Source organism: Psammomys obesus, unplaced genomic scaffold (genome assembly GCF_907164565.1).
Source record: "Psammomys obesus unplaced genomic scaffold, mPsaObe1.curated_primary_1811, whole genome shotgun sequence".
In the NCBI taxonomy this organism is placed as follows: Eukaryota; Metazoa; Chordata; class Mammalia; order Rodentia; family Muridae; genus Psammomys; species Psammomys obesus.
This window is the reverse complement of record NW_026596155.1, coordinates 4429149-4451714: the sequence shown is the minus strand read 5'-3', so window position 1 is coordinate 4451714 and position 22566 is coordinate 4429149. Positions and strand designations below refer to the sequence as shown.

The 22566-nt window shown below is 40.0% G+C and overlaps 1 protein-coding gene across 2 annotated transcripts in view; it reads left to right on the top strand.

Annotated features, from left to right (window-relative positions):
- The window catches only part of LOC129667124 (uncharacterized), a 46661-nt gene that overhangs the window by 10317 nt on the left and 13778 nt on the right, over positions 1-22566 (top strand). For both annotated transcript variants that reach the window (XM_055594609.1, XM_055594610.1), the window contains exons 3-4: positions 2151-2247; positions 4095-4196. In XM_055594609.1, coding sequence (XP_055450584.1) covers positions 2151-2247; positions 4095-4196 — 199 coding nt within the window. The remainder of the gene's footprint in view (positions 1-2150; positions 2248-4094; positions 4197-22566) is intronic.

Genomic DNA, 22566 nt, shown 5'->3' with positions numbered 1-22566 from the left:
GCTACTCAAGAGACGGACGTGGGAAACTTAAAAGCGCTTCTCCCAATGGTAACTGCCACCTCTGCCTAAAAAGCAGTACCTTGCCGGCCACCTCAAGTCTCCCCATCATGGGCCTAACCTCATTCCCCACTTCCTCCCTTCCTGAATATCAGCCACCATTTCTGCTTCTCAGAGTCTCTTCAATGACAGGCCAGCCCTGCCTGTTTCCGGTTTCATTTCTTTTAAGCATCTTCAAACCTGCACATTCTCCCTTTCCTTACAGATTAATGTGAAAGAATTTATAGCTTCCCATAGTCTAGCTTGGCTGACTGGTCAAACAGATAACTGTGCTCCCAGCAGCTGGGTCCAGAGGCTGAATCTTCAGCAAACTGTTGGTGTTTGGTGACACTTAATATCTTGCTGCATTAGCGTTTGAAACGTAGCAGCCATCCATGCTCAGTTTCTGCAGCCTTGCATGTGTCTGACCTTTGTCTCTTCTGTCTTTCCACAAGTCTTGTGCTTCTCCCTTCCTATGAGTAACCAGCCCACCACCATCATCTGCTGCTCCATACAAAGTCGTCTTTCTCATCTGTTTGGTTTCTAATAATTGCACCTTCAAAGCCTTTACTGAATGGCATCTACATGTGACACGGAACAACACGAGCTTGCAACGTGAAATCCACAGAACCAGTTTCCTTCCAGGGACTAATTTTCATTCCTGTTTTTCTATACTCTCTTTCTCCCACTAGATAGGCAAGCACTTTAAACAAGGTTTGGGTTTATAATTCTCTTTTGGTTTTCTTTTTTTTTTTCTATAAGGAATGCCTTTTAAAAATATCTTACATAATGAATAGGCATTGATAGTTCTCTCATTGTAGCATGCATGAGTGGGAGACTTTAATGTGCTTTTGTCAGTTAGCATATATCCCAGATACCAAGTATTTGCATTTTTAAATGTTAAAAATAACTTCCAGATGTTATTAGCAGCGTTCTTAGCATAAATTTAAATATCTCTCCTTTTCACATTAAGTTATCAAGATATTTAAAACCGCACTCTGAAGTAGATTGTAAAAGTAGCCATTCTTTTTCAGCAGATTCTCCCAAGATCATTAAACATAAACTAGATATGATAGCTTATGCCTGAAATCTCAGCACTGGGAAGATAGGGCAGAAGCCTGGAGAGCTAGGACCATCCTGGTTGGCACATTTTACTCATATTATCTTTTTTTTTTTTAATTTCTCATTCTCACTTGTATTCAGTTTAATATTTGACCAGGTCTGTTGCCCATTTACCATTTAGAGATGCTGCATTCAAAAAGACTAGAGTCCAGGCAGCAAGCCCTGAATAATGGAGGCTCCCCATGAGCCTGACAGCAGCCTAGAAGTTGGCGTTGTCAGGATAAAGCATACTTTAGCAAACTGTAACAAGTGTCATTCTCTTCTCCTCAGCTTGTCCTGTCTTCTAGATTACTTGACATTGATAGTTCACAGCTTAAAATTCTATTCTATTAGGATGGAAAGCCAAGAAGTGAAAAATTAACTTTGTCTACCTAAAAATGTGTAGAGAGTAAAAGTCAATGAACATGGTATTTTCTACTTGGTCAGATTAACAGGCTTGTTATTTCACTTGTTGAAAACATTTCAAGATTGTATAAAAGATATAATATCACATTTTCCTTTTAACTTCTTTACACAGATATGACTTTAGTTACATATATTTAATCCTATCCACTTTTGATGTAACATAGTCTCGTTTTTCAAACATATGAAAGCTCCTGAAGCTCCATGTGTGGTGCTGCACATCTGTAATGTCAGTACCCGGGAGGCCGAGGCAAGCGGACTGCTGTGAGTTCAAGGCCAGCCTGAGCCACAGAGGAGGGCCCTGACTTGGAAAACCAAAACGTGATCTGTCTTTCCAGGTGTAATGGTACATACTGTAACCCAAGCAGTCAGGAAGCAGTATGGTCAAAAGTTTGAGGCTAACCTTGGCGTAGCAGCAAGTAGGAAGTTAGCTTGGGCTACCTAGTGAGGTCTTGTCTCAAGAAACAGTTACATGTAAATTATGTATATGGTTTTAATACCACAGTGACTGCTTGTAAATAAAAAACAAGTAATTCAGTATGGGGGCGCTTAATTCTGCATTATTATAAATAGATGCATTCTTTTCAAAGCTATGTCTACCATACTCTCTTTCTTGATGGAATCACTTATTTGTGCGCTACAGACAATGGCTTGGATACTATAGCACCATCTGCATTTCTTAAAAAAGTAAGTAACTGTCTATGCTGCTGTGCTGACATTTTAAGCCACTGAAGTTACCAGGTCTCTGTCCTGCACTTAGTTAGATATGGTGTCACTCCCTCTCCTCCCACTCATTTGCAGAGCACTGACCTCAGACACTTCTTACCCCATTCTTCATCTGTCTCCTGGGTCCATACTACCCCCAGCTCGAAAGTGGGGTCTACAAAGACCCTCCACTAAGATCTGTTAGAACCTCTTCTTACATTCTTTTTCTTCTTAAATTTAAGAAAGTGAACTACAATAGCACATACAATTCACAAGTAACTATATGCAAAGGGAGGTCAGTGGGCAAGAGTTTTTAGGTCAATATTCTAGAGACACTTCTGCTATAGTATGTAAATCAATAATAGGGACAAAATGAAAGTAAATATTATTTTTGTATTTTTATTCTTTGAGATTTTATATGTCCATGTATTTTAATCATATTCACTTCCCACCCCCTCCATCCATTCCTAGACCCCCCAAAACATTCTCCACAAGAAATATTGTTCTTAAATGAAAATATAGTATCTCTAAGGAAAAGTTTTAACAGAATTGCCAGCGAGTGTAAACTATGGTGGAGTGAAACTTTATACGTTTCTGAGAGGTCAGTTGGAGTAGATATCACCTGTCACTCCAGATCTGCTCTCATCCAACAGGAGATTTCAGAAAAGGCAGTCTAAAGACATACTGGAGCTAACCCATTGTCTTGGAAATTTCAGTGGCAGCTTCTTATTTTTAATTTTTATTTGTTTTTATTTTACGTGTGTCAGGCTTTGCCTGCATGTATACAAGTGTACCGTGTGTGCAGTCCCCATGGAGTTCAGAAGAGGCACCAGATCCCAGGGAAATGTAACCGCAGGTGCTTGTGAGCCACCCAGTGGGTGCTAGGAACTGAACCCGGATCCTCTCCAAGAGCAGCAAGCGCTCTTGACTGCTGAGCCATCTCTCCAGTCCGTTTCTTAGGTTTAAAAGTAAATGTTTCTAATCTTCAACTTTATATATTACAAATATGTAACTGAGATAAATATCTTAATAAAACGTTGTCTCAGTTAGTTCCGCTGCCATTACTAGTGGTAACTGTTTTGTGAATCGTGCACATGTGCTATCTGTTCGCACAACAGATAACATTGAAACAGCTCCCAATGTTACTGTGTATAAAGTCAGATGGTACAGCTTAAATATTCTAATTCTCTCTGCAGAGGCAATTGTTAGAGTTCAGAGAGTAAGGCCTTTTAGTCATTTTACCTAATATACCCTATTTTTTCCCTCTGCCTAACTTTACCACCCTTCTGAAAACCAGGTGACACAATACTGCCAACCAGGTCATCTTTACCAGTTCTTCTGAGAGATGCAACATTGAGCACAGACAATGATGGGGGTTCTTTTTGGAGGTGTTAGAGTTTCTCATTACTAACGTGGTAGAAAGGGACACTTAGCATTGTTTTGTTAATTCTGAGTAGATTTTGAGGACAAGTGCAGGAGAGAAAAACCATTGATGGCACAATTTAGAAAGTGCCACATGTCTCAGCCCCCCTTTACCCGCCACAGGGGGATATCTGTCCTCACTTTGTGTCCTTGGATGTACTAATGGAAGAAGGGAATGCCTGCAATCATACTATGTGAATCTCTGTTTGGTGCTAGAACCCTGAATAAGCCAGTGCCACGTATAGTGTTCATAATTACCGTGTCTTAAAGTAGAAAGGATGCCCTACCACCAAAAAAACAGCAGTGTTTCACGTTTATGCCATGCTTTGCTTCAAATGAACATTCACTCTGTCGTTCTGCACTTGGAATTAGCCATACAGGTTATGTATTTCCATTAATTTCCCCAGGTTAGTGATATTTTTACAAGAATTCCTTTGATGTCACAAGAACATTTTTTTCCTTCAAGTACACTTGCTACAGATTTTCAGCAAATACTAGCACAGAACATGGTACGTACCTCTACTTATGTCTTAAGCTCATTGATGCTACGGAGGACCTGGTCGTGAGAGGGGGAGGGAAGGATGAGAACCGAGTGTGAGGGGCTAAGGTTCACGCTGGGGATGTCCACAGAACCGCAGAAAACAGGTGCTGCTGGGTCATTCACATTCTTATATGCAGCCAATTCAGGAAGAGGGAATAAACACAAATACACATATTTGCTTATTTCAGTTTAAAAGTAAAAGGATAAACCAAAAATGTTTAAGTGGCTCCCTGTATGGGACTGCAGAAACAAGGAAGGGCTGGGCTGTCAGAGAGAGAAACTAGGTGTCTCCGTATAAAAGCTGTGTTGAAAACTTGACTTTTAAACCAGGTAAATGTTTTATATGATTATAAAACACTATTAAATTAAAATTTAAAACTAGTCCTTATTGGGTGAAATACGATGTCACTAAAGGAAAAATACCCTGTAATTCCATTTGCATGAAGTACCAGGAATAATCAGATTAGCTTGAGATAGAAAGTGGAGTGTAGCTGCAAAGGATAGAGAAAGGGGGAGTGAGTGAGCAGTCGATGGTGGTACGTGCGTTTGTGTATTCAGCTCTTAAAAATGGGAAATCTACAGGTGGATAGTGATATCCTTAACAATGAGATGACACATCACCTAACAACGTGCTGCGCCAACGCCACCAGACTGCACACGACGTGGTTACAGTGGCAACATTTTATGTCAAAATATGGGTCAAATGAGAATGAAGTAGTCACTTGGTTGTCCACATCTAGTGAGATTACAGCCTAATAAAAAAGGCCTGAAAGTACATTTTAAGACTTTGTTTCCAAGAGTCACCTTGTTACTAGTGACCCTGGTGTTGCTATTCTGAAAGTGGTTTATATGGATATGTTAATCTAGTTAAGAGTCAAGTTCTTAGCGACACATTTTCCTAGTTATGAAGAGAAAAAAAAAATTAAAGAAATCCGGCGAAATCTTTTCCCAAGTCTCCAAAGAAAAAGACATTCAAGTCTGTGCCTGTCTGCTTAAAAAACAAACTGAGGAACACTGACCAACTCAACAGGAGTGAGCACCTGATTGATGAGATTATAGTCTCTAAATATCCTCCTCCAAATGCACTCGGGCCTGGTTCCAGGTACAGGATGGAAGACATATGGACCAGAGCATACTGTCTTGCCTAAAACAATGAGGCGCAGCCAAAAGACAGGAGAAAACTTGACAAGCCATTTGCCACCGGCCAGTGATGGAATAATCTATACATCAAAAACAATATAAATATGCTCAGTCCCATGATTCCTAGGTGATACCAGAGTGGGGCAGCAGGCCTTGGAAGACAGCAGAGCTATGCTATGTCCCGTTGCTCTGAAAGCATAAAGGAAAGGAAAAGGGCAAGCACCATTCTGACTTCCCACATGAACCCTACCTCAAAGGAAGCCAATAGTTAATGGATTAAAGTTGCATTTCTTTTTCTTTCTCTTGTGCTTTTGGTGGGGTTGGAGTTTGTTTTGTTTAGCTTCAGACAGGCTATCTGTTTAGTTTGTAGCCCAGGCTATCCTCAGACTTGTGGCAGGCAGTGTTCCTGCCGTGCTGAGATTACACACAGGTCCAGCGTGCCCAGCTCCAGTAGCTATACTACATTTTTCTTTATGGATCTGTCCCAGCTATTTAATGAGGAAGTGGTGATACTATCTTATAATCCTCAACTAAATACTGGACCTAGATTATTGTTGTCACTAACTCGTGAACCCTCAGCCCTAACAGAGAAGCCACACACAGTTGTGGTTTCTCTGGAGGAAGAGTCAGTTTCCCTTGAAGGGTGTGGCTCCTATATCGTAGACTGATCCAGTACATGGTCACATGCCCAAGAACATGTGGGCAGCACAAACCGGACGAGGTGGGTTGAAAATGGACAACATGAAGTTTGGCCGAGTGAGGAGGTCGGAGATGAGAAGAGTAGAGAGTAAATATGATCAAAATATACCATATGAAATTCTCAAAGAATTAATAAAAATATTCTGTTGTAAAAGAAATACATGATCAGAAATGGGTAAAAAGCTGATTTGAAACTTAATAATTGATAGGCCTGAACCACCTAGCCCCACGGCGTTTTATTTGTATTTTTCTTTTCTTTCTGCTTTTTAAAAAGATTTTATTTTTATTTATGATCTCTGAATTCACATGCGTGCAATGCACATGGAGACCAGAAGAGGGCACTTAATCCCATGGAGCTGGCCTTCACGGCAGCTGTGAGCTGCCCAGTGTAGAGGTTGGCATCAGAAGTGAGGTCCACTTCAAGAGTAACCTCAGCTCTGAACCAGCCTTGGAACCATCTCTCCAGACCCCCTCAGTATTTTTTTTTAAAATTGGAACAAGTCACAGATGTCCTTGTCACCCTTGCTGATCTCTGTATCATTCCAGTGTTAGTGCCTGCTGTTGAGTTAGGTGCCTCACTGGTTCTTCCTAAACTTAAAATCAGAGAACCACGGAGCCGGGCGTGGTGGCTCACGCCTTTGATCCCAGCACTCAGGGAGGCAGAGACAGGCGGATCTCTGTGAGTTCAAGGTTACCTGGTCTACAAAGTCCAGGACAGACAAAGCTACACAGAGAAACCCTGTTTTGAAAAAAAACTCACCCCCCCAACATCACCAGCCTGCTTTCTGATGGGACACAGAAAGCAAACATCTGAAACTTCTCTGAAACGCCAAACCTGAATCTGAACCAGCCTGTCTCTAATCCCAGTTCCCTGGAAATAGAGAGGTTAACATGTCCTATTTATTAACACATAAGTGTATGGTCAACAAAGACAAAACAGAACACCCATGACAGATTGCAAAGTAGAACTAAGACTCTGTAGACTAAATGAAACTGAAGCAATGTGTCCATCAAAACATGCACCTTTTGGATGCTGATGTCACAGGAAAAGAACCATGGCTTGCTTTTGATAAATTTGTCTGAAAACTAGATATTTGGTAAATGATAATGAACTTTTTAGATTATAATGATGTTGTGGTCTGTTTTCTAAGAAAAATGAGGCTGTATCTTATAGAAAGAGTAAAAATGAGGCCTTCACAGGTTGAAATAGAGGAGCAACTGGGGACTGAATTTAAAACAGTAAGTTTGAGAGGACAGTAGCAGAGGTGAGACAAGTTTGGTCACAAGCATGTGCTGCTGAAACTATAGGATGGCTTCTGTTTTGTTTTTCAAGACAGGGTTTCTCTATGTAGTCTTGGCTGTCCTAGACTCCCTTTGTAGACCAGGCTGGCCTCAAACTCACAGCAATCTGCCTTGCTCTGCTTCCCTGAGTGCTGGGATTAAAGGTGTGCACCACCATACCTAGCTTTCAAAATATTTTTTAAAACATTTTTATTCAGTGTTTAAATGGCCAGATGCTCACTTTTGCACATCTGTGCTATCAAGTCATCCTTCAAAAGATCTTCTCTACTCATTTTTAATATAATATTTATCAATTCTTTGAAATTTTTAATATATGAACTCAATGTCTTTGGATCATATTTTTCCCTGTCTCTCCCTATAACTCCTCTCTGATCAGCCTCCCCCAACCCTGGAGTTCACCCTAGCTTTGCCCTACCCTCACCCTAGCCTCATGTCCTCTCATTTTCCCCACTTTTTTTTTAAAATATAAAAACTATTATAATTTTGTCTTGTAGCATTCTGATTTCATCACTTTCATAGTTATTCTAATGTAGCTACCCTGTCCTATGCCCCACTCATCACTACTTCCCAACACTGTTGCTGTGGTCATAGCCAGCGCATGAAGGCAGGAAAGAAAATAGGAGATACGCAAACTGGGAGGAAGACCTAAAATGGGCTTTGTTTGGGGATGGCATGATTGTACAAGAAATCAAAAAGAATTGGCCAAAACACTCTTGGACCTACAAGGCGTGTATACCTGGGTTACAGAATACTATAAAGTCAGCCAACAACAAACAAATGGAGTTTAAAATTAAGAACAATATTATTTACATTTTCACCCAAAAGTTAAATACTTGTATAAAAATTAACAAAATAAATATAAAAATCCCTATATTTAAAATAAATAAATAAAAGACATTCCTTTAACTACAGCTGCAGAGGATCTAACACTCTCTTGCCCCCATGACTGCTGCATCAGGTTGGCCCTGGAAACCTGACTCCAGAGATGAAGGAATGAAGAAAAGACAGACACATAGATAGGCACACAGAAAAGCTAGGATGAGAAGGGACTCACTCTCTGTGATGGAGTGGCACCAATGAGGCAGCAACCCAGAACCTCAGTGTGGCTGTGAGGAGTTAGCTAGTGTCAGTAGGAGGTGCTGGTAGGGGAACCGTTTTGGACTGTAAACATGTGTAAGGAAAGACCACAGTTGTCAGTTCCCAAGGGTCTGAGGCATTCATTTGCTTCTTACACATGCACATTCCTCTGCTCCGCACACACAGGTACCTGCACACGCTTGCACAAAATCTCCTGCAGGCACACACATACATGTAGCTTGCCTTTGCTGCTTTGTGGGTTATTTTTCTCACCCTTTATCCCCCTGGTTTTACACCCTTTCACTAGATAGGAGAGAAAGAAGGATAAAGGAGAGAGAGAAAGGGAAAAATTCTTGAAACTAGTTTCTTTCTTGTTTCTTCTTTGCTTGTAGTTGATCTTTGCTACTTCGTGGGTTCTTCTTTAATCCCCCCCCCCATCACTAGATAGGAGAGAAAGGGTAGAAAGTAGGGAGAAAGACAGAAATCAAAATCCTTGAATCTGATTTTATTTCTTCTTACTTCTTTCTTGAGCATGACTACTAACAAACGGCAACCAACCCCCCTGAGTGACCAACACCAACCAACCCTACTCTTAGGGCCCTACTATTTACATACCCTCTGAAAAGTTCCCAAAATCTCAAACGTCACGCAATCACAGAAACTATCTACAGCTGGCAAGACCACGATTCTGGTAGAGCACAAGGCAAAGAATACTCAGCTGCTGTGGACAGTCCAGATCATTCCCATAGCCTCTCACCTGGGGCTAAAGTGAAAACATATTCTTACACTATTTCTGTGTTTTTAAAGAAGAAACCAAAATTCCAAGATTCTCTCTACATTTTCCCCCTGTTTTAAGCCATTAAATGTGTGGGGTGTAATGAGAAATTATAAACAGAGACACTTTCAATGAACTAAGCGCTTTTTGGGTCGCTGGCCAATGTCTTCACAAGACCTCTCCTGCTCAATTCTAATCTAAATTTTGATGGTATCCATAGTTCTTCATTTCCTGTGTAAATATAAACAAAACCACATCCCCAATAAAAAACTTTTGTGGATTTCCATTCTTATGTTAACACATCCTTATAGTACATAGACCGATTTAATTCCATGTCTTTTTCTATAACCCAGTATAGTGTCTCTTGGCTGCTGTTGTTCTTTTCTCATTGACAAATAAGAAAATTTAAAGTTAACAGAGCACTATTTAGTTTGTACCTCGAGGTGTTTATTCCTCTTTTTATTTTATAAGCATTTCTGTTAAGGTATGATTAGATGTTTCCAAACTGCTTGTCTTGTAGGACTGTTTGGTATACCTACAGTCTGGTTTATATATTGTAATATGCAAAGAATTGTGTCATCTTACTAGAGATGTTTGCGGAGGAATTGTCAGTCTTAATTTGTACCAGTATCCCCATAATAGACATTACTTCCAATAAATGTGTAATTACAAAACCAGCCTGCTCAGAAGTCAAAGCAATTATCCATTGAAACAATGAATATGTAACAGTACAGTATACAAACTTTAACACTTTAAATTCTGCAAAATGAAACACATCCATCTGACAGATTCATTTCTTTTTGTACCCCTAGGGTTACATCCAGCAGGTAATGGAGTTTATTTATGCAAAGAGCAAGTAGGACATATTCTTATAATTTCCTTGGCTTGTTGCAGGCTGATAGAAAATTTTTTCTTTAAATCTTTACTGTTAAAAAATGGTGTTTTTTTATGAAATGTTGAGGCTTCTAACACATTTCGTATTAATAATTGGTTAACTTTTTTCATTTCCTTGTGCCAATGGACCTGGTAAGCCTGTATGAAACTGAATATGGGTGATATACAACGGATAGTTTCTATTTCTGATTGCCTGTTGCAGCTGTACAAATAATAAGGTTAATTCTGAATTCTCCAGAATAAATTCAGCACGCTCTATATGCAGAACAACTCTTCCTGCATATTGAGAGTCAGTAATTATTAGTAATTATACTGAGAGTCAGTAATTAAGAGATTCAGGAGTATGTGTTAATACCATACAGCTCTGATTTTTTAACTGAAGTATATGGGCTTTGAATTCCTTTGATCATTTTGTCTGACTTATGGCCTGTCATTCTCCACTTATTTGCATCAGTATAGATTGTAGGTTCTTCAGGAACTAGCCTTCCTTTACAACACAGGGAGACTCCAATTGGTTCTTTTTATAAACTAAAGATGCTTGCTTTTAGGATATTTACTATTAATTTCTCCCAAATAGTTGCTACAAGCTCTTTACCAGTCTTCATTGATTACCCGTAATGACATCATTTCAGCATTAGTATAAGGTACTATGTTTTCTGCTGGGCTCATTACTGACAGTTGACTTAGTCTTCTCTACCTTTTATGATTAAATAAGAAATTTTTTCTATGTTATCTCTTTAATTTTTTTACTTTTTTTGTGTGTGCTTAGAAAATCCATTCCATAATTCTATCCTCTGTTTGCATAATGAGCCTAATAAAAGAATAACCAAAATACAAACAAATTTGTTTGCATGCCACATATGCATCTTGCAGTCTCTGTTCTACCAGAGTTAACTCTCTGCTTTAGCCGTTAACCATGTTGGACTGTGGAAGCCCAAACCTTCTTGTAACATTTGAAACACATAACTTAACTCTTGAGTAATAGTAAATAGTGAATTGGGGATATTTCTTACAAATTCTTTCTAGAAGTTGTTGCACAAAGTATTGACAGTGAGTTGGATGTTTAACATTCCCTGTGGAGGAACTTTCCACTGATTTACAGGTTGAGCATTATTGTAAGTAGGTGTTATGAAAGCAAACCTTTTCATATCCTGTTCATGAAAGGGGAAAGTGAAAAAGCAGTCTTTTAATCAATTACGATCGTGGGCCATGCCTTAGGTAATAAAGAAGGTAAAGATTTGAGGCTGTAACAGACCCATTGGTTGAATTACTCTGTTCACTGCTCTTAAATCTGTTAACATCCTCCATTTTCCTGATTTCTTTTTTATAACACAGAGGAATTCCATGGGCTGGTAGACTCTTCCTATGTTGAGGCTTCAGTTGTCCTTTTAACCGGCTTTCTTAGTTAAGGGTCATTGCTCTAGCCACACAGGCTTGTCAGTCAATCATTTTAAGAATTAGGGTCGTTGGGATTTCAGCATCCCCTCCTCCCTTATGAATTTGGAAACTCAATCCTTGTTATGTCCTGTGCTTGGACAATTGGCACAGCCTGGGGTTGATTTTGATGACGTATATCAATACCTTCCCCAGGAGCATCTACTACTTCACCCCTTATTTCATCATGGGCTGTCTCTGGAATTGCAGGACTATTAATCTAGTGTTATAAAAGATTCATTCAGCCATAGAAGGCTTTAACTTTTTTTTTGACCTTCTGATCCCACACATTTAACCCACTGCACACATTGTTTTAGCTGAGATAACCTTCAAATTTCTAGAAACATGGGTATAAACCTTTAGAAGTGGCCATTCTGAAGTCTAATATTTTTATGAAATGATAGTTTCACAATGATATATCCACCAAACCTTCTATTTCAATACAGTTTACTTGCAACTTTAATTTTGGCCTCTGATCATTAACAACTGTTTGCTAGTACACGTATTTTTCAGACCTTCCAAACCTTCCTGGTTTTTTGTTTGTTTGTTTGGTTGGTTGGTTTGGTTTGGTTTGGTTTTTTTGTTTTGTTTTGTTTTTTTACTAAAGTAGCTTTTCCTTTGATGTAGAGAAACAGTAGCAGCTGAGCAATTTCTCTTCTTTATATAGGCCATAATTTCAGTCTCTCCTTTTAAATCTGCATCTATAATTCTCGGATGCACAATTAATCCTTTGGAAGTCGATCCACTCCTCCCCACAGCATGGGGGGAGTGGAGGCAGATCAATTTTATTAGGTGTGAAGAAGTGGGTCAGTGTCGTTGGCTGGGGGCTTATGGTACTGAAATGCCTCATTGACATGGAGAGGCATTCCAGGAACCGCAGGTGCTTTCTGAACAGGTTCCCCCAGGAGAAAGGGAGTTGGAGCTGTAATTTCCCTAAGGACTATGTGACATTCCTCAGGTAGAAGGTGTGGGGGTTCAGGCTCCCCAGACCAGGCAGAGAAGAGGGAGCCCTGCCTACAGAAGAGTCCTCCATTTCATTGAGCTCAGGGCTTTTCTGCAATGGCAGACTGTGACCTTAGCAGCAGGGTTTCCCAACAGTCCCTGAGGACAAACTCCAGTAACTGTATTATAACATTGAATCTGGGGGGGGATAGAGTAAGATGTTCACCTGTGGCCAAATCTAGAGCCACGGTGCCTGCAGTAGTGTGCATTAAATCTCTAGTGCTGCAGGGAGGCTCTTCAGTCTGCTTGTCATTCCTCGGCTGAAACAGCTTCTACTTTTTGCCACAGGGCCTCGATTTAGGCCCCCAAGGCCATTTCCCGACAGCAAGAAGTCACCTTGAATGTCTGTTTTGTATCCAAGCTCATTGGTACAAGGACAGCCCTTGCCGCATCACCTGTACATCCCTGGAAGTCTAGGCCTTCCTTTTGGTTTATATTTAGAGAAATCATAGCCCTTAAAGATGCCTTCTTCACAGTTCTGTTGCGAATGACCAAATTTCCCACCATTAAAGCGCTGACATTTTGAGATCTGAGACAGCTAGCAGCTTGGTCACAGTCTCTTTGTAAATGACCGTATTTTCCGAAATCAAGGCCCCAGGCATTTTGATATTGGAGACTCTGGCTGTGGCTTGACCTATGATATTAGCGTGGTACACAGTTGTATCCCTTACCTGCTTGTCCATAGGTGCCACTCATGCTTCTGGAAATTCTGACTTCCACATTTGTGGCATGGCAGCATGCTCTCCCTAAAAACACTAATGAATAAATACAATTTTTTAAATTAACAATTCTCACTGACATTTTACCAAATAACTTGAAAATATCACTACGTGAAAGCCTATATGTGGCTGTTTCTATCATTTCTATATATAATTTTATAAATCGAAATCAATTGAGTTGTCCCTCAGTAGATGGCTGGAAAAACATACCACGTAACATCCAAACTGGGATGTTATTCGCATGTGAGCTATCACGCCACAAAAAACCATGTGAGGACTCCCCGCGAACACGTGAGGACTCCCTGCGAACACAGCAGACTGTGGGCTAATGCTGTGTGAGCCCATGAAGAGGAGAGTCAAAACTGGAAAAATAGACCTTATCCCATAGAAAGTTAGAAAGAACAGAAATCCAAAAAGGAAGCCAGACACCAGAAAGGATCGGAAGACACACACGACATAGAGAAGTGAGTGGAACACAGCCTTGACCGTGAAGATCGCTAACAGTAGCGAGGGAAGCTGCCTCGCACGGTAAGCCAGATGAAGATGGCAGTCATGACAAGCCCACAGCTCTCACCAGCCTGTCCCAGCTGCAGATGGTAGGGAGGCAGCTTTCCCCTGGCGATGAGTTAGCAGCAGAGTATTCCCATTTTGTCACACTGTTTCAGGGTGCAGCGTCTGTGCAACACCTTGAGAGAGAATTGATTGTTGAAAATGAACTACCATGAGGGCCTAGGATCAGGGAACAACCACAAGGGGAGGAGTTTGAGGTTGAACACTGACTGGCAAAGAGTACCGATGGCAGGAGACCGGGACTCTTCATGATCAGGAACAGATCTCATCACATGAAAATTACTCTGAAATCTGATAATTCTGAGCCAGAGCAAGTTCTAGAACCATCTACAATCACATACTGCTGTAGCACCCCACAGTTTCAAAGGATGATATGCACTGGTGCATTCCTTCAACAGGGTGTTCGTTTTGTGTTGCCTCCTGCTGCTGGGCATGAGGCTGCCCTTGAGTGAGGTTTGTATATGCACTGGAACTCCATCGGATAAGACTAATTTCTCCATTTTGAGCAGCTGTCAATTGGAGCTAGCTTCTGGGCTCGGGATGGAGTCTTGTGTCCACTTCCCTTCTCAGAACTAGAACCGTGTTTGTCTTAAACATGTTCGGGCTCTGTACACACTGCCACAGTTTCTGTGAGTTGGTGTGTGCATCACTTCCTTCATGTCTAGAAGGTCTTATTTCCCTGCTGTCTTCCGTTCCCACTGGTGCTTGGAATCTCTCTGCCTCCTCTTCTTCAGAGTTCCCTGAGCCCTGAGGATGGGGATTTGATGGAAACATACCATTCAAGACTGAGTATCCCAAGGCCTCTCCCTCTCTGTACATTGTCCAGTTGTGGGTCTCCATATTTATTCCCACCTACTGCAGGAGGAAGCTTCTCTGATGGTGGCTGAGTGAGATACTGATCCATGTCAGTATTGTTAGTTGTTTTGCTGTTACATTCTTTAGCTGAACAGTAAGTAGTATTTAGTTTTCTCCTAGTCCTTGTCCTATCTAGTCTCAGGTTCTTGGCCACCCAAACAGGGTTGGGCACGGTTCCACCTCATGGAATGGGCTTTAATCCGATTAGGTAGTGGCTGGTTACTCCCAGCACATTTGTACCACTGTTGCAGCAGCAGATCTGCTGGCAGGTCACCATTGGAGATCAAAGGCTTTGTAGCTAGGTTGGTGTTTCCCTTGCTTTGGTACTGTACCTTCCAGCAACCAATATCTTAGGTTGCTTGGGTATTTCCATGGGCCCCTTTGGCCAACAACTCAATTAGATGTAATGCATTCTCAGCACTGGAGGTTTCACTTGGTGGCAAGGGATGTCAAACTGGGGCTTAGTCTCTCCTGTTATTTGGTTATTCCATTTAGATTTCTTTCATATGTGTATATATTTGCAGGCGATTCTTCTGTATTAGGTTTCCCTACACCCCTCAAATGGCCTTTAGTTTTAGTTGTCCTTTCCCATATTATCCTCCCCCTGTTGCATTAGATCTTCCTATTCCAGGTTCCCCCATCCATCCATATTATCTACTGTATTCCCCTTCCTAGGGAGATGTATCTGACCTTACTCTATAAATAGCCTCAGTTGTTATATGGATTGTACCCCACTTATCGAAAACTTAACAGCTAAGATCCACATATAAGGGAATATATACATACTATTTGTCTTTCTGGGTTTGGATTATCTCACAGGTTGATTTTTTTTTATGAACATCCATTTACCTGAAAATTTCATGATTTCATTTTTTAATAGCTGAGTAATGTTCCATTATAGAAGATGTACCCCTTATCCATTCATCTACTGAAGGACATCTAGATTATTTCTCATTTCTGGACGCAATGAATAGAGCAGCAATAAACATGGTTGAGCAAGTGTCTCTCTTATAGGATGTAGAGTCCTTTGGTTATGTGCCCAAGAGTGGTACAGCTGGATCTCAAGGTAGATTGATTCTTGGCTTCCTGAGGAACCTCCACACCGATTTCTATAGTTGTCCTACAAGTTTTCCCTCCACCAGCAATGGATGAGTGTTCCCCTTACTCCACATCCTTGCCAGCATGAGCTGTCATTTGTCTTATTGATCTTAGCCGTTCTCACGGGTGTAAGACGAAATATCAAAGTAGATTTGATTTGAATTTCTCTGATGAAATGAGAATAGGGAACAGTCCTATAGATGTTATGTTATTTTCTGCTTTTATTACCCTTTGCATAGTCATCCAATTTTGTTTATACATAGTCCTCATTTGGGGGCAACACTTATATTTTGTTTGGTTCATATTTACTTTTGTACTGTGTGTTCCCTCCTTGCCCCTGCCCCTACATACACACACATTTAGCCATATGTTGGCTTTACCTTGCTGGATTTTTTTTTAATACTCTCTCATTGTTAGTGTCTTATTCCACTTCTTAGAGGTATATAATTTTGTTTTTGAATTTTTTATTATGGAAAACATTTACTTGCATTTCCTTTTTTTTTCTTTTTTCTAACATCTTGCTCTTTTTTCTTTTTCTTCATAGCTTTATTTTCCACGCTGCTTCTTTCTCCCTTCTTCTGTGTAGCTTTGCTTCTCCTCCATTTCTTCCTTACCCAGTCTCTTTGCTCAGTGCCATTCATTTGCTACTTCCATGCTTACCCTCGAGATTTCTTGACTTCACCTTCCAAAATTTACCACTTTCAGTTTTATGGTCATGCATTAATGCACTATAACTGATTTCCAGGGTGTTTCTGCAGCTTCTGTGATTTGATTTACTGTCAGTGGGAATACTCACAGTTGAGCCTTCAGAAGCAGGAGAAGGAAGAAATAATCATCAGGTTGTCAACTGGACAAACCCTGGAGTCACCTGAGAGAGGGGGCCTCAGGACATGTGGGGATTGACTAGCTCGTTGCTGTGGAGGAGGGAACCATTTGACTTTGGCTGAGACTAGTCCCCAGCAGGGGGTCCTGGACGGTAGAAAATGGAAATAGTGAACTAAGCACTAACATGCTCTTTCCTTCTTGACTATGACCAGCTGCTCTAAGCTCCTGCCACTTTGATTTATCGCCATGATGGTCTGCATGTCAATAACAGGTTCCTCCCTTACGCTGCTGTTGACAGAGTATTCTGTCACAGCAACAGAAACAGAAACTAAGAAAGTATTCAGATCAATAGATGCAATAATAAAAACATGGAAACATGAGAAAGCAAGGCAAAGGATCCCAAAGAGCCTAACTCTTCATCTACCAAATTAAAAGACGTTGAAATGAGTAAAATGCCAAATGAAGAGTTCAAACATGTTCTGTTAAAAAAAAAAAAAGTGTTAAATGACCTAAAAACAAGCAGGTAAACTAAGTCCAGACTGAAGAGGAAAGTCAGCACCATAGAATAAAAAGACAACAGAATGATAAGAAAGCAATATGAAATAAAAATTGAGCAAAAGAAAATGATATTTTGAGGAAAAAGTAGAAATCTTAAAATGAAAAACTCAATGAATTAAATATATAGTGAAAAAAGCATCCTCTATACACTTAACCAAGCAGAAGAAAGAATATTTGGGATGGAAGACCAAGCTAATGAATTACATTTAAATATCAGTAAAGAAAAATAAATAAACAAACACATAAATAACCATAACATTCCAAGAGCTCTAAGTTCAACCAAGAAGCCAAACCATGGCTAAGCAAGTAAAGGCACTTGCTGCAAGCCTGACTGGAACCCAGTCCCACACAGTAAAAGGGAAGAACTGACTCCTGCAAAGTTTGCTCTGATCTTCACATGTATACTGTGATGTGAATGTATGGGCACATACACTCAATAAATAAATAATAATAAAATTGTTTTGTAAGTGAAACCCAAGAAGCTATGAGACACAAGGAGTTAAGATAAACGGTAAAGGCGTAGAAAATCTGCTCAGTGACATTATAGCAGAAATTCCCCAACTATAAAGAAAGACATTCAAAAACAAGAAGCATTTAGAACCCTGCGGACATAACTAGAAGAGTTTCACCACAGTTCATAGTCAAGGTGTCAAAAATACAAAGCAAAGAAATAAATTTAAAGGCTATAACTGTTTGAAAAAAGAAGCTTAAAGCAAAAAACACTAACTTCTACAATGGCAGACAATCAGAATAATATCATAAGCAATCTTCAATGCTAAAAAGAAAGGACTGATATATTTCTTGTGAAAGTAAATATCTTCCAATCAAGATTATTATATATTATTATATAACCAGTATCTTTTAAGCAGGGAATGGTGGTGGCACACACCTTTAATCCCAAAACTCTGGAGGCAGAGGCAGGCAGATGTCTCTGAGTTTGAGGACAGCTTACATAACAAGTCCCACACCAGTAAGAGCTACATAGAGAGACCCTGACTCAAAAAGTATTTTTTAATTAAAAATTTTAAATGTCTTTTTTAAATTCACAGAAAAATAGGACATTTCAAGAAAAACACAAACTAAAGCCAGGCACAGTAGCGAGTGTCTGTAATCCCAGCACTTAGGGAGGCAGAGGCAGGCAGATCTCTGTGAGTTTGAGCCCAGACTGGTGTACAAAGCAAGTCCAGGACAGTTAAGACTACACAAAGAAACCCTGTCTTGAAAAACCAAAAAAAAAAAAAAAAAAGAAAAGAAAAGCATAATCTAAGGGACCTCATAAACAATGAGCTAACAGAAGATTCTTAAGTGAATACCACAGAGCAAGAAAGAAAAAAGTGAATTCCAAGAGAGAAATAGAGAGCAAAGGAAAGTTAGGAAGACCCTTAACATGCCTGAAAGAGTAATCCAGCGAACACCTGATCTAAAAGGGAGGAACATAGATCAAACAATAGCAAGTAGAGCTCTTGCGTTTGAGGCTAGCTTAGACTAGAAAATGGGTTCCAGGACAGTCAAGGCCACAGAGTGAGACCCTTTCTCAAAAAAAAAAAAAAAAAAAAAAGGAGGAGGAGGAAGAGGAACAGGATTAGAGAGGAGGAGGAGAAGAAAAAGAAGAAATAAAAAGAAAAGAAAAATGTAGTTTAAAAGTTAAAAAAACAAATATATCAGGAAAATGACCTATTTACATATATATGTTTATAGGCACTAGAAAGGGAACCATAAAGGGAGAGGAAAAGACCTTCCTGGAGGAGGGTATAGAAAGGGCAATTAAATACATGTAAAAACAGGAAAGCAAATCAGAAAGGGGGACTCATGGAAAGCAGGAGAAGAAAGGGAACTAGCTGGAGGTGCGGAGAGGAGATGAGAGGTTAGTGAGGGAAGGGAATGAATAATGGCAGAGCATAATGACACACGTGTGAAGATGCTATGACAAAACCCAACTTTGTATGCTAGACCAAAGCAGTAATTAAAAAATAAAGTCCAAATCAAACGCAAAAAGAAAACGAGGTATTTCTCAGTCTGCAAAAGCATCATCACTGGGTGACATCTTAGTAATGACAGTCTCTACCAGGGACCTGTCTATGCTGAAGGCAAGGAGCATAAGCCAAAAATCACTGGAAGGAAGAAAAGTAATGCTCTTAGCTATTAAATAGCAGTGAAGATGGGGAACTTGGCAGCCAAACAAATGAGGGTTTGGGGAGTCAAGTTGCTAATGTCAGTGTTAAGATGTCCCTCTATAGGCCAAAGAAGTTGGGGCATTTAAAGATTAATAAAAATAAAAAAAGCTATGAAATGACGTATCAGTTACAGACTTGTCTGTTCAAAATTTTCTCCTGTGCAAAATCAGTAGCGAAGTCCTGTTTCAGAATATTTTATGTTGCCATAGTTATTTGAAAATTTCAGGTAAAACCACATAAGTTATTTTTGATGGAAGAACCTAAAATGCACATTAGTAAGTGAAAGAAGCCAATGTGAAAAGGCTGTATTCTCTTCTGTTTAAATTATGTGACACTCAGGAAATCATCACACTGTGCACATGAGCGTAGCAGTGCTTTCCAGGACTTCGGGGACTAAATACGTAAGAACAGGTAGGAGGTCAGAGTGTTTTGCTAGACATAAAACTATTCTCTGTAATACTTTGATAATAGATTTATTGGGGCTGGAGAGATGGCTCAACATTAACAACACTTGATGCCTTTGCAAGACTCAGGTGTAGTTCCTAGCACCCAAATTGTAGCTCACAACTGTCCATAACTCTAGGTCCAGGGGATCCAGTGATCTCTTCTGGTATCCAAGGGCACCAGGCACACACACACACACACACACACACACAAATGCAGGCAAAATACACATAAAATAAAATTTTTAAAATATGTTCAATATTATTTTTAAAATAATGGTTATATGTCTGTCCAAACCTAACCATTGTCTACCACTGAGGATGAACTGACTTATATGGGTGAAGTGGGCATCACTGAAAGCAACTGAGGCTTTCTTGCCTCAGGTGAGCATAACTTAGGTTGCCAGAATCTGAGGTGATCAACAGCCACCAAAGACACTCCAAGCCAGTATATATTTGGTCTTTTCTCTCCCAAACTTGAAGAATGAATGTAATAGGTAACAGGAGGCTAAATTTTAGAGAGGCATTCTCTCTAAGTTAATTGATGTGAGAGAACAAGAAAGTGAGGTTAAGAGAAAAGAAGCAAACAGAGTTCCTAGAAAATTGTCTAGGAATTGATGAGCCCTTTGTTTGTTTGTGTTTGATTGAGATATGTAGTGAGAATTTTGGAATTTTGGTTTCTTTAAAAAACACAGAAATAGCCAAGCAGTGGTGGTGTATATCTGTAATCCCAGAACTCTAGAGGCAGAGACTTGGGTCTCTGTGAATTTGAGACCAGCCTAATCTACAGAGTGAGTTCCAAGACAGTCAGGGCTACAGAGTGAAATCCTGTCTCATGTATTATAAGAATATGTTTTTGTTTTAATCCCAGTTGTGGAGATGTGGGGCTGCTTCACAGCAGCTGACTATGATTTGCCTCATGCTCCAGCAAAGGCATGGTTTTGCCAGCTGCAGATAGTTTCTGTGATTGCATGACATTTTGAATTCTGGGACTTTTCAAGGATATATAAATGCTAGAACCTTAAGAGGTATGGGGGATTGATTGTTGGTTGCTATTGGTCATGGTTTGTTTAGTAGTCATATGCAAAGAAGAAACAACAACAAAAAGAAATCAGATCTCCTGACAGCAAAGATCAAACTTTACCCAAGGAGCTCAACACCCTTAATCAGCAGGAAGAAGTCTTAACAATAAGATTGCCACCTTTCTGACCCCTTACATTATTCAAAGATATCTTTCCTTTATATTCTTTTTTTCTCTCATATCTAGGGTTGGGGGTTGAAAGGGGAAAAGGAGTGGAGAAGGGTGGAAGAAAAAAGAACCCACAAAGTAGTAAAAGACCAGTTACAAGTGGTTCCCAGACATGGGGCTAAGCAAAATCAGAAATTTGATTTCAAATGCCATGGAGAAAATGGCACAGGACATAGGGATAGATTTTTTTTTCAAGAAACCAGCAAAAAGGTTATTGCAGCTGATACTGTTGGGATATCCCCCACTTTGCTCCCAGAGGAGATTTTCTAATTTTTCTTTTTCTTTTTTTTCCTTCCTATATTCTGTTTCAAAACAGGTTGGGAGAATGGCTGAGCAACTGGAAAAAGTTGCAGGTGGAGGTGGAAGCACAGGGGAGCTGAGGAGCCCCAGAAAAGGGAAAACAAAAAGGCTCAGTCCTGGTGACTAAACAATAGAGCAGGAGTTTCTCACGGGAGGGAAGAGGGAAAGAAACTGCACCAGAGGATGGTCAGGTCAGAGAAAAGATGAAAAAGTGGGAGGACAGTCTGATGAAACAGCCCATTTTGAGATAAAGGTGCTGCCAGAGTGGAAGGAGGGGTAACCAAGGGTTATGAGATCACCATCATCAGCTTGCTAATGGTGAGGAACACAGTTATAATGACATCGGATGGTGGCCTATGAAAAATTATAGATTTAAGGCATTTTAAAGAGGCTATGATTTTATATGGGATACACTCACTTTATGTGAAACAAATTCTAAATAACTGGGCTATTCAAAGTAGAATTATTCCCCAAGACTGGAAGGGGTTGGTGAGCACTGTAGTAGGTACCATTCTACAATTATAATGGTTAACATGGTAGAGAGAAACAGCTGCAGATATTGAACAGTGAAATAGATCGAGGGGCTCAGTTGCTAGGCAAAGAGTAGTACTTTGATAGACAAGAGCAGAATCAATTTGATGACACTACTATAGAACAATGTTGCTTCGTGGCTTTAAAGGCTTGGGTCAAAGTTGAGGACCCCGGGAAAAGGTCTACGTCATTTACAAAGAATATACAAGGCCCTGGAGAAGTCTTCACTGATTGTTTTTTTTTTTTTTTTACAAAGATTAGTCTCAGCTGTGAACAAAGCTGTATTAGACCCTGGTGCAAGGCAGGTGTTGATAGAAACCTTGCTGTATGAAAATACAAATACTGACTATAAAACTGTTATTAAGCCATTAAAGGTACAGGCTGTGCCTGTGGTCAAGTGGATAAGGGATATGACTGGTATCAGTTCTAACACATACCATTCCACTATGATAGGTCAAGCTATAGCTAGAGTTGTCTGATATCAAAATGCCTGGAGCTTCAATTTTGGGAAATGTGGTCATTTACAAGGAGACTGTGACCAAGCCACTAAAGGTCTCGGACCTCAAAATGTTCAGTGCTTTAATTGTGGGAAATTTGGTCATTTCCAACCAAATTGTGAACAAGGCATCTCTAAAAGCAATGTTTTTTCTTCTTCTTCTTCTTCTTCTTCTTCTTCTTCTTCTTCTTCTTCTT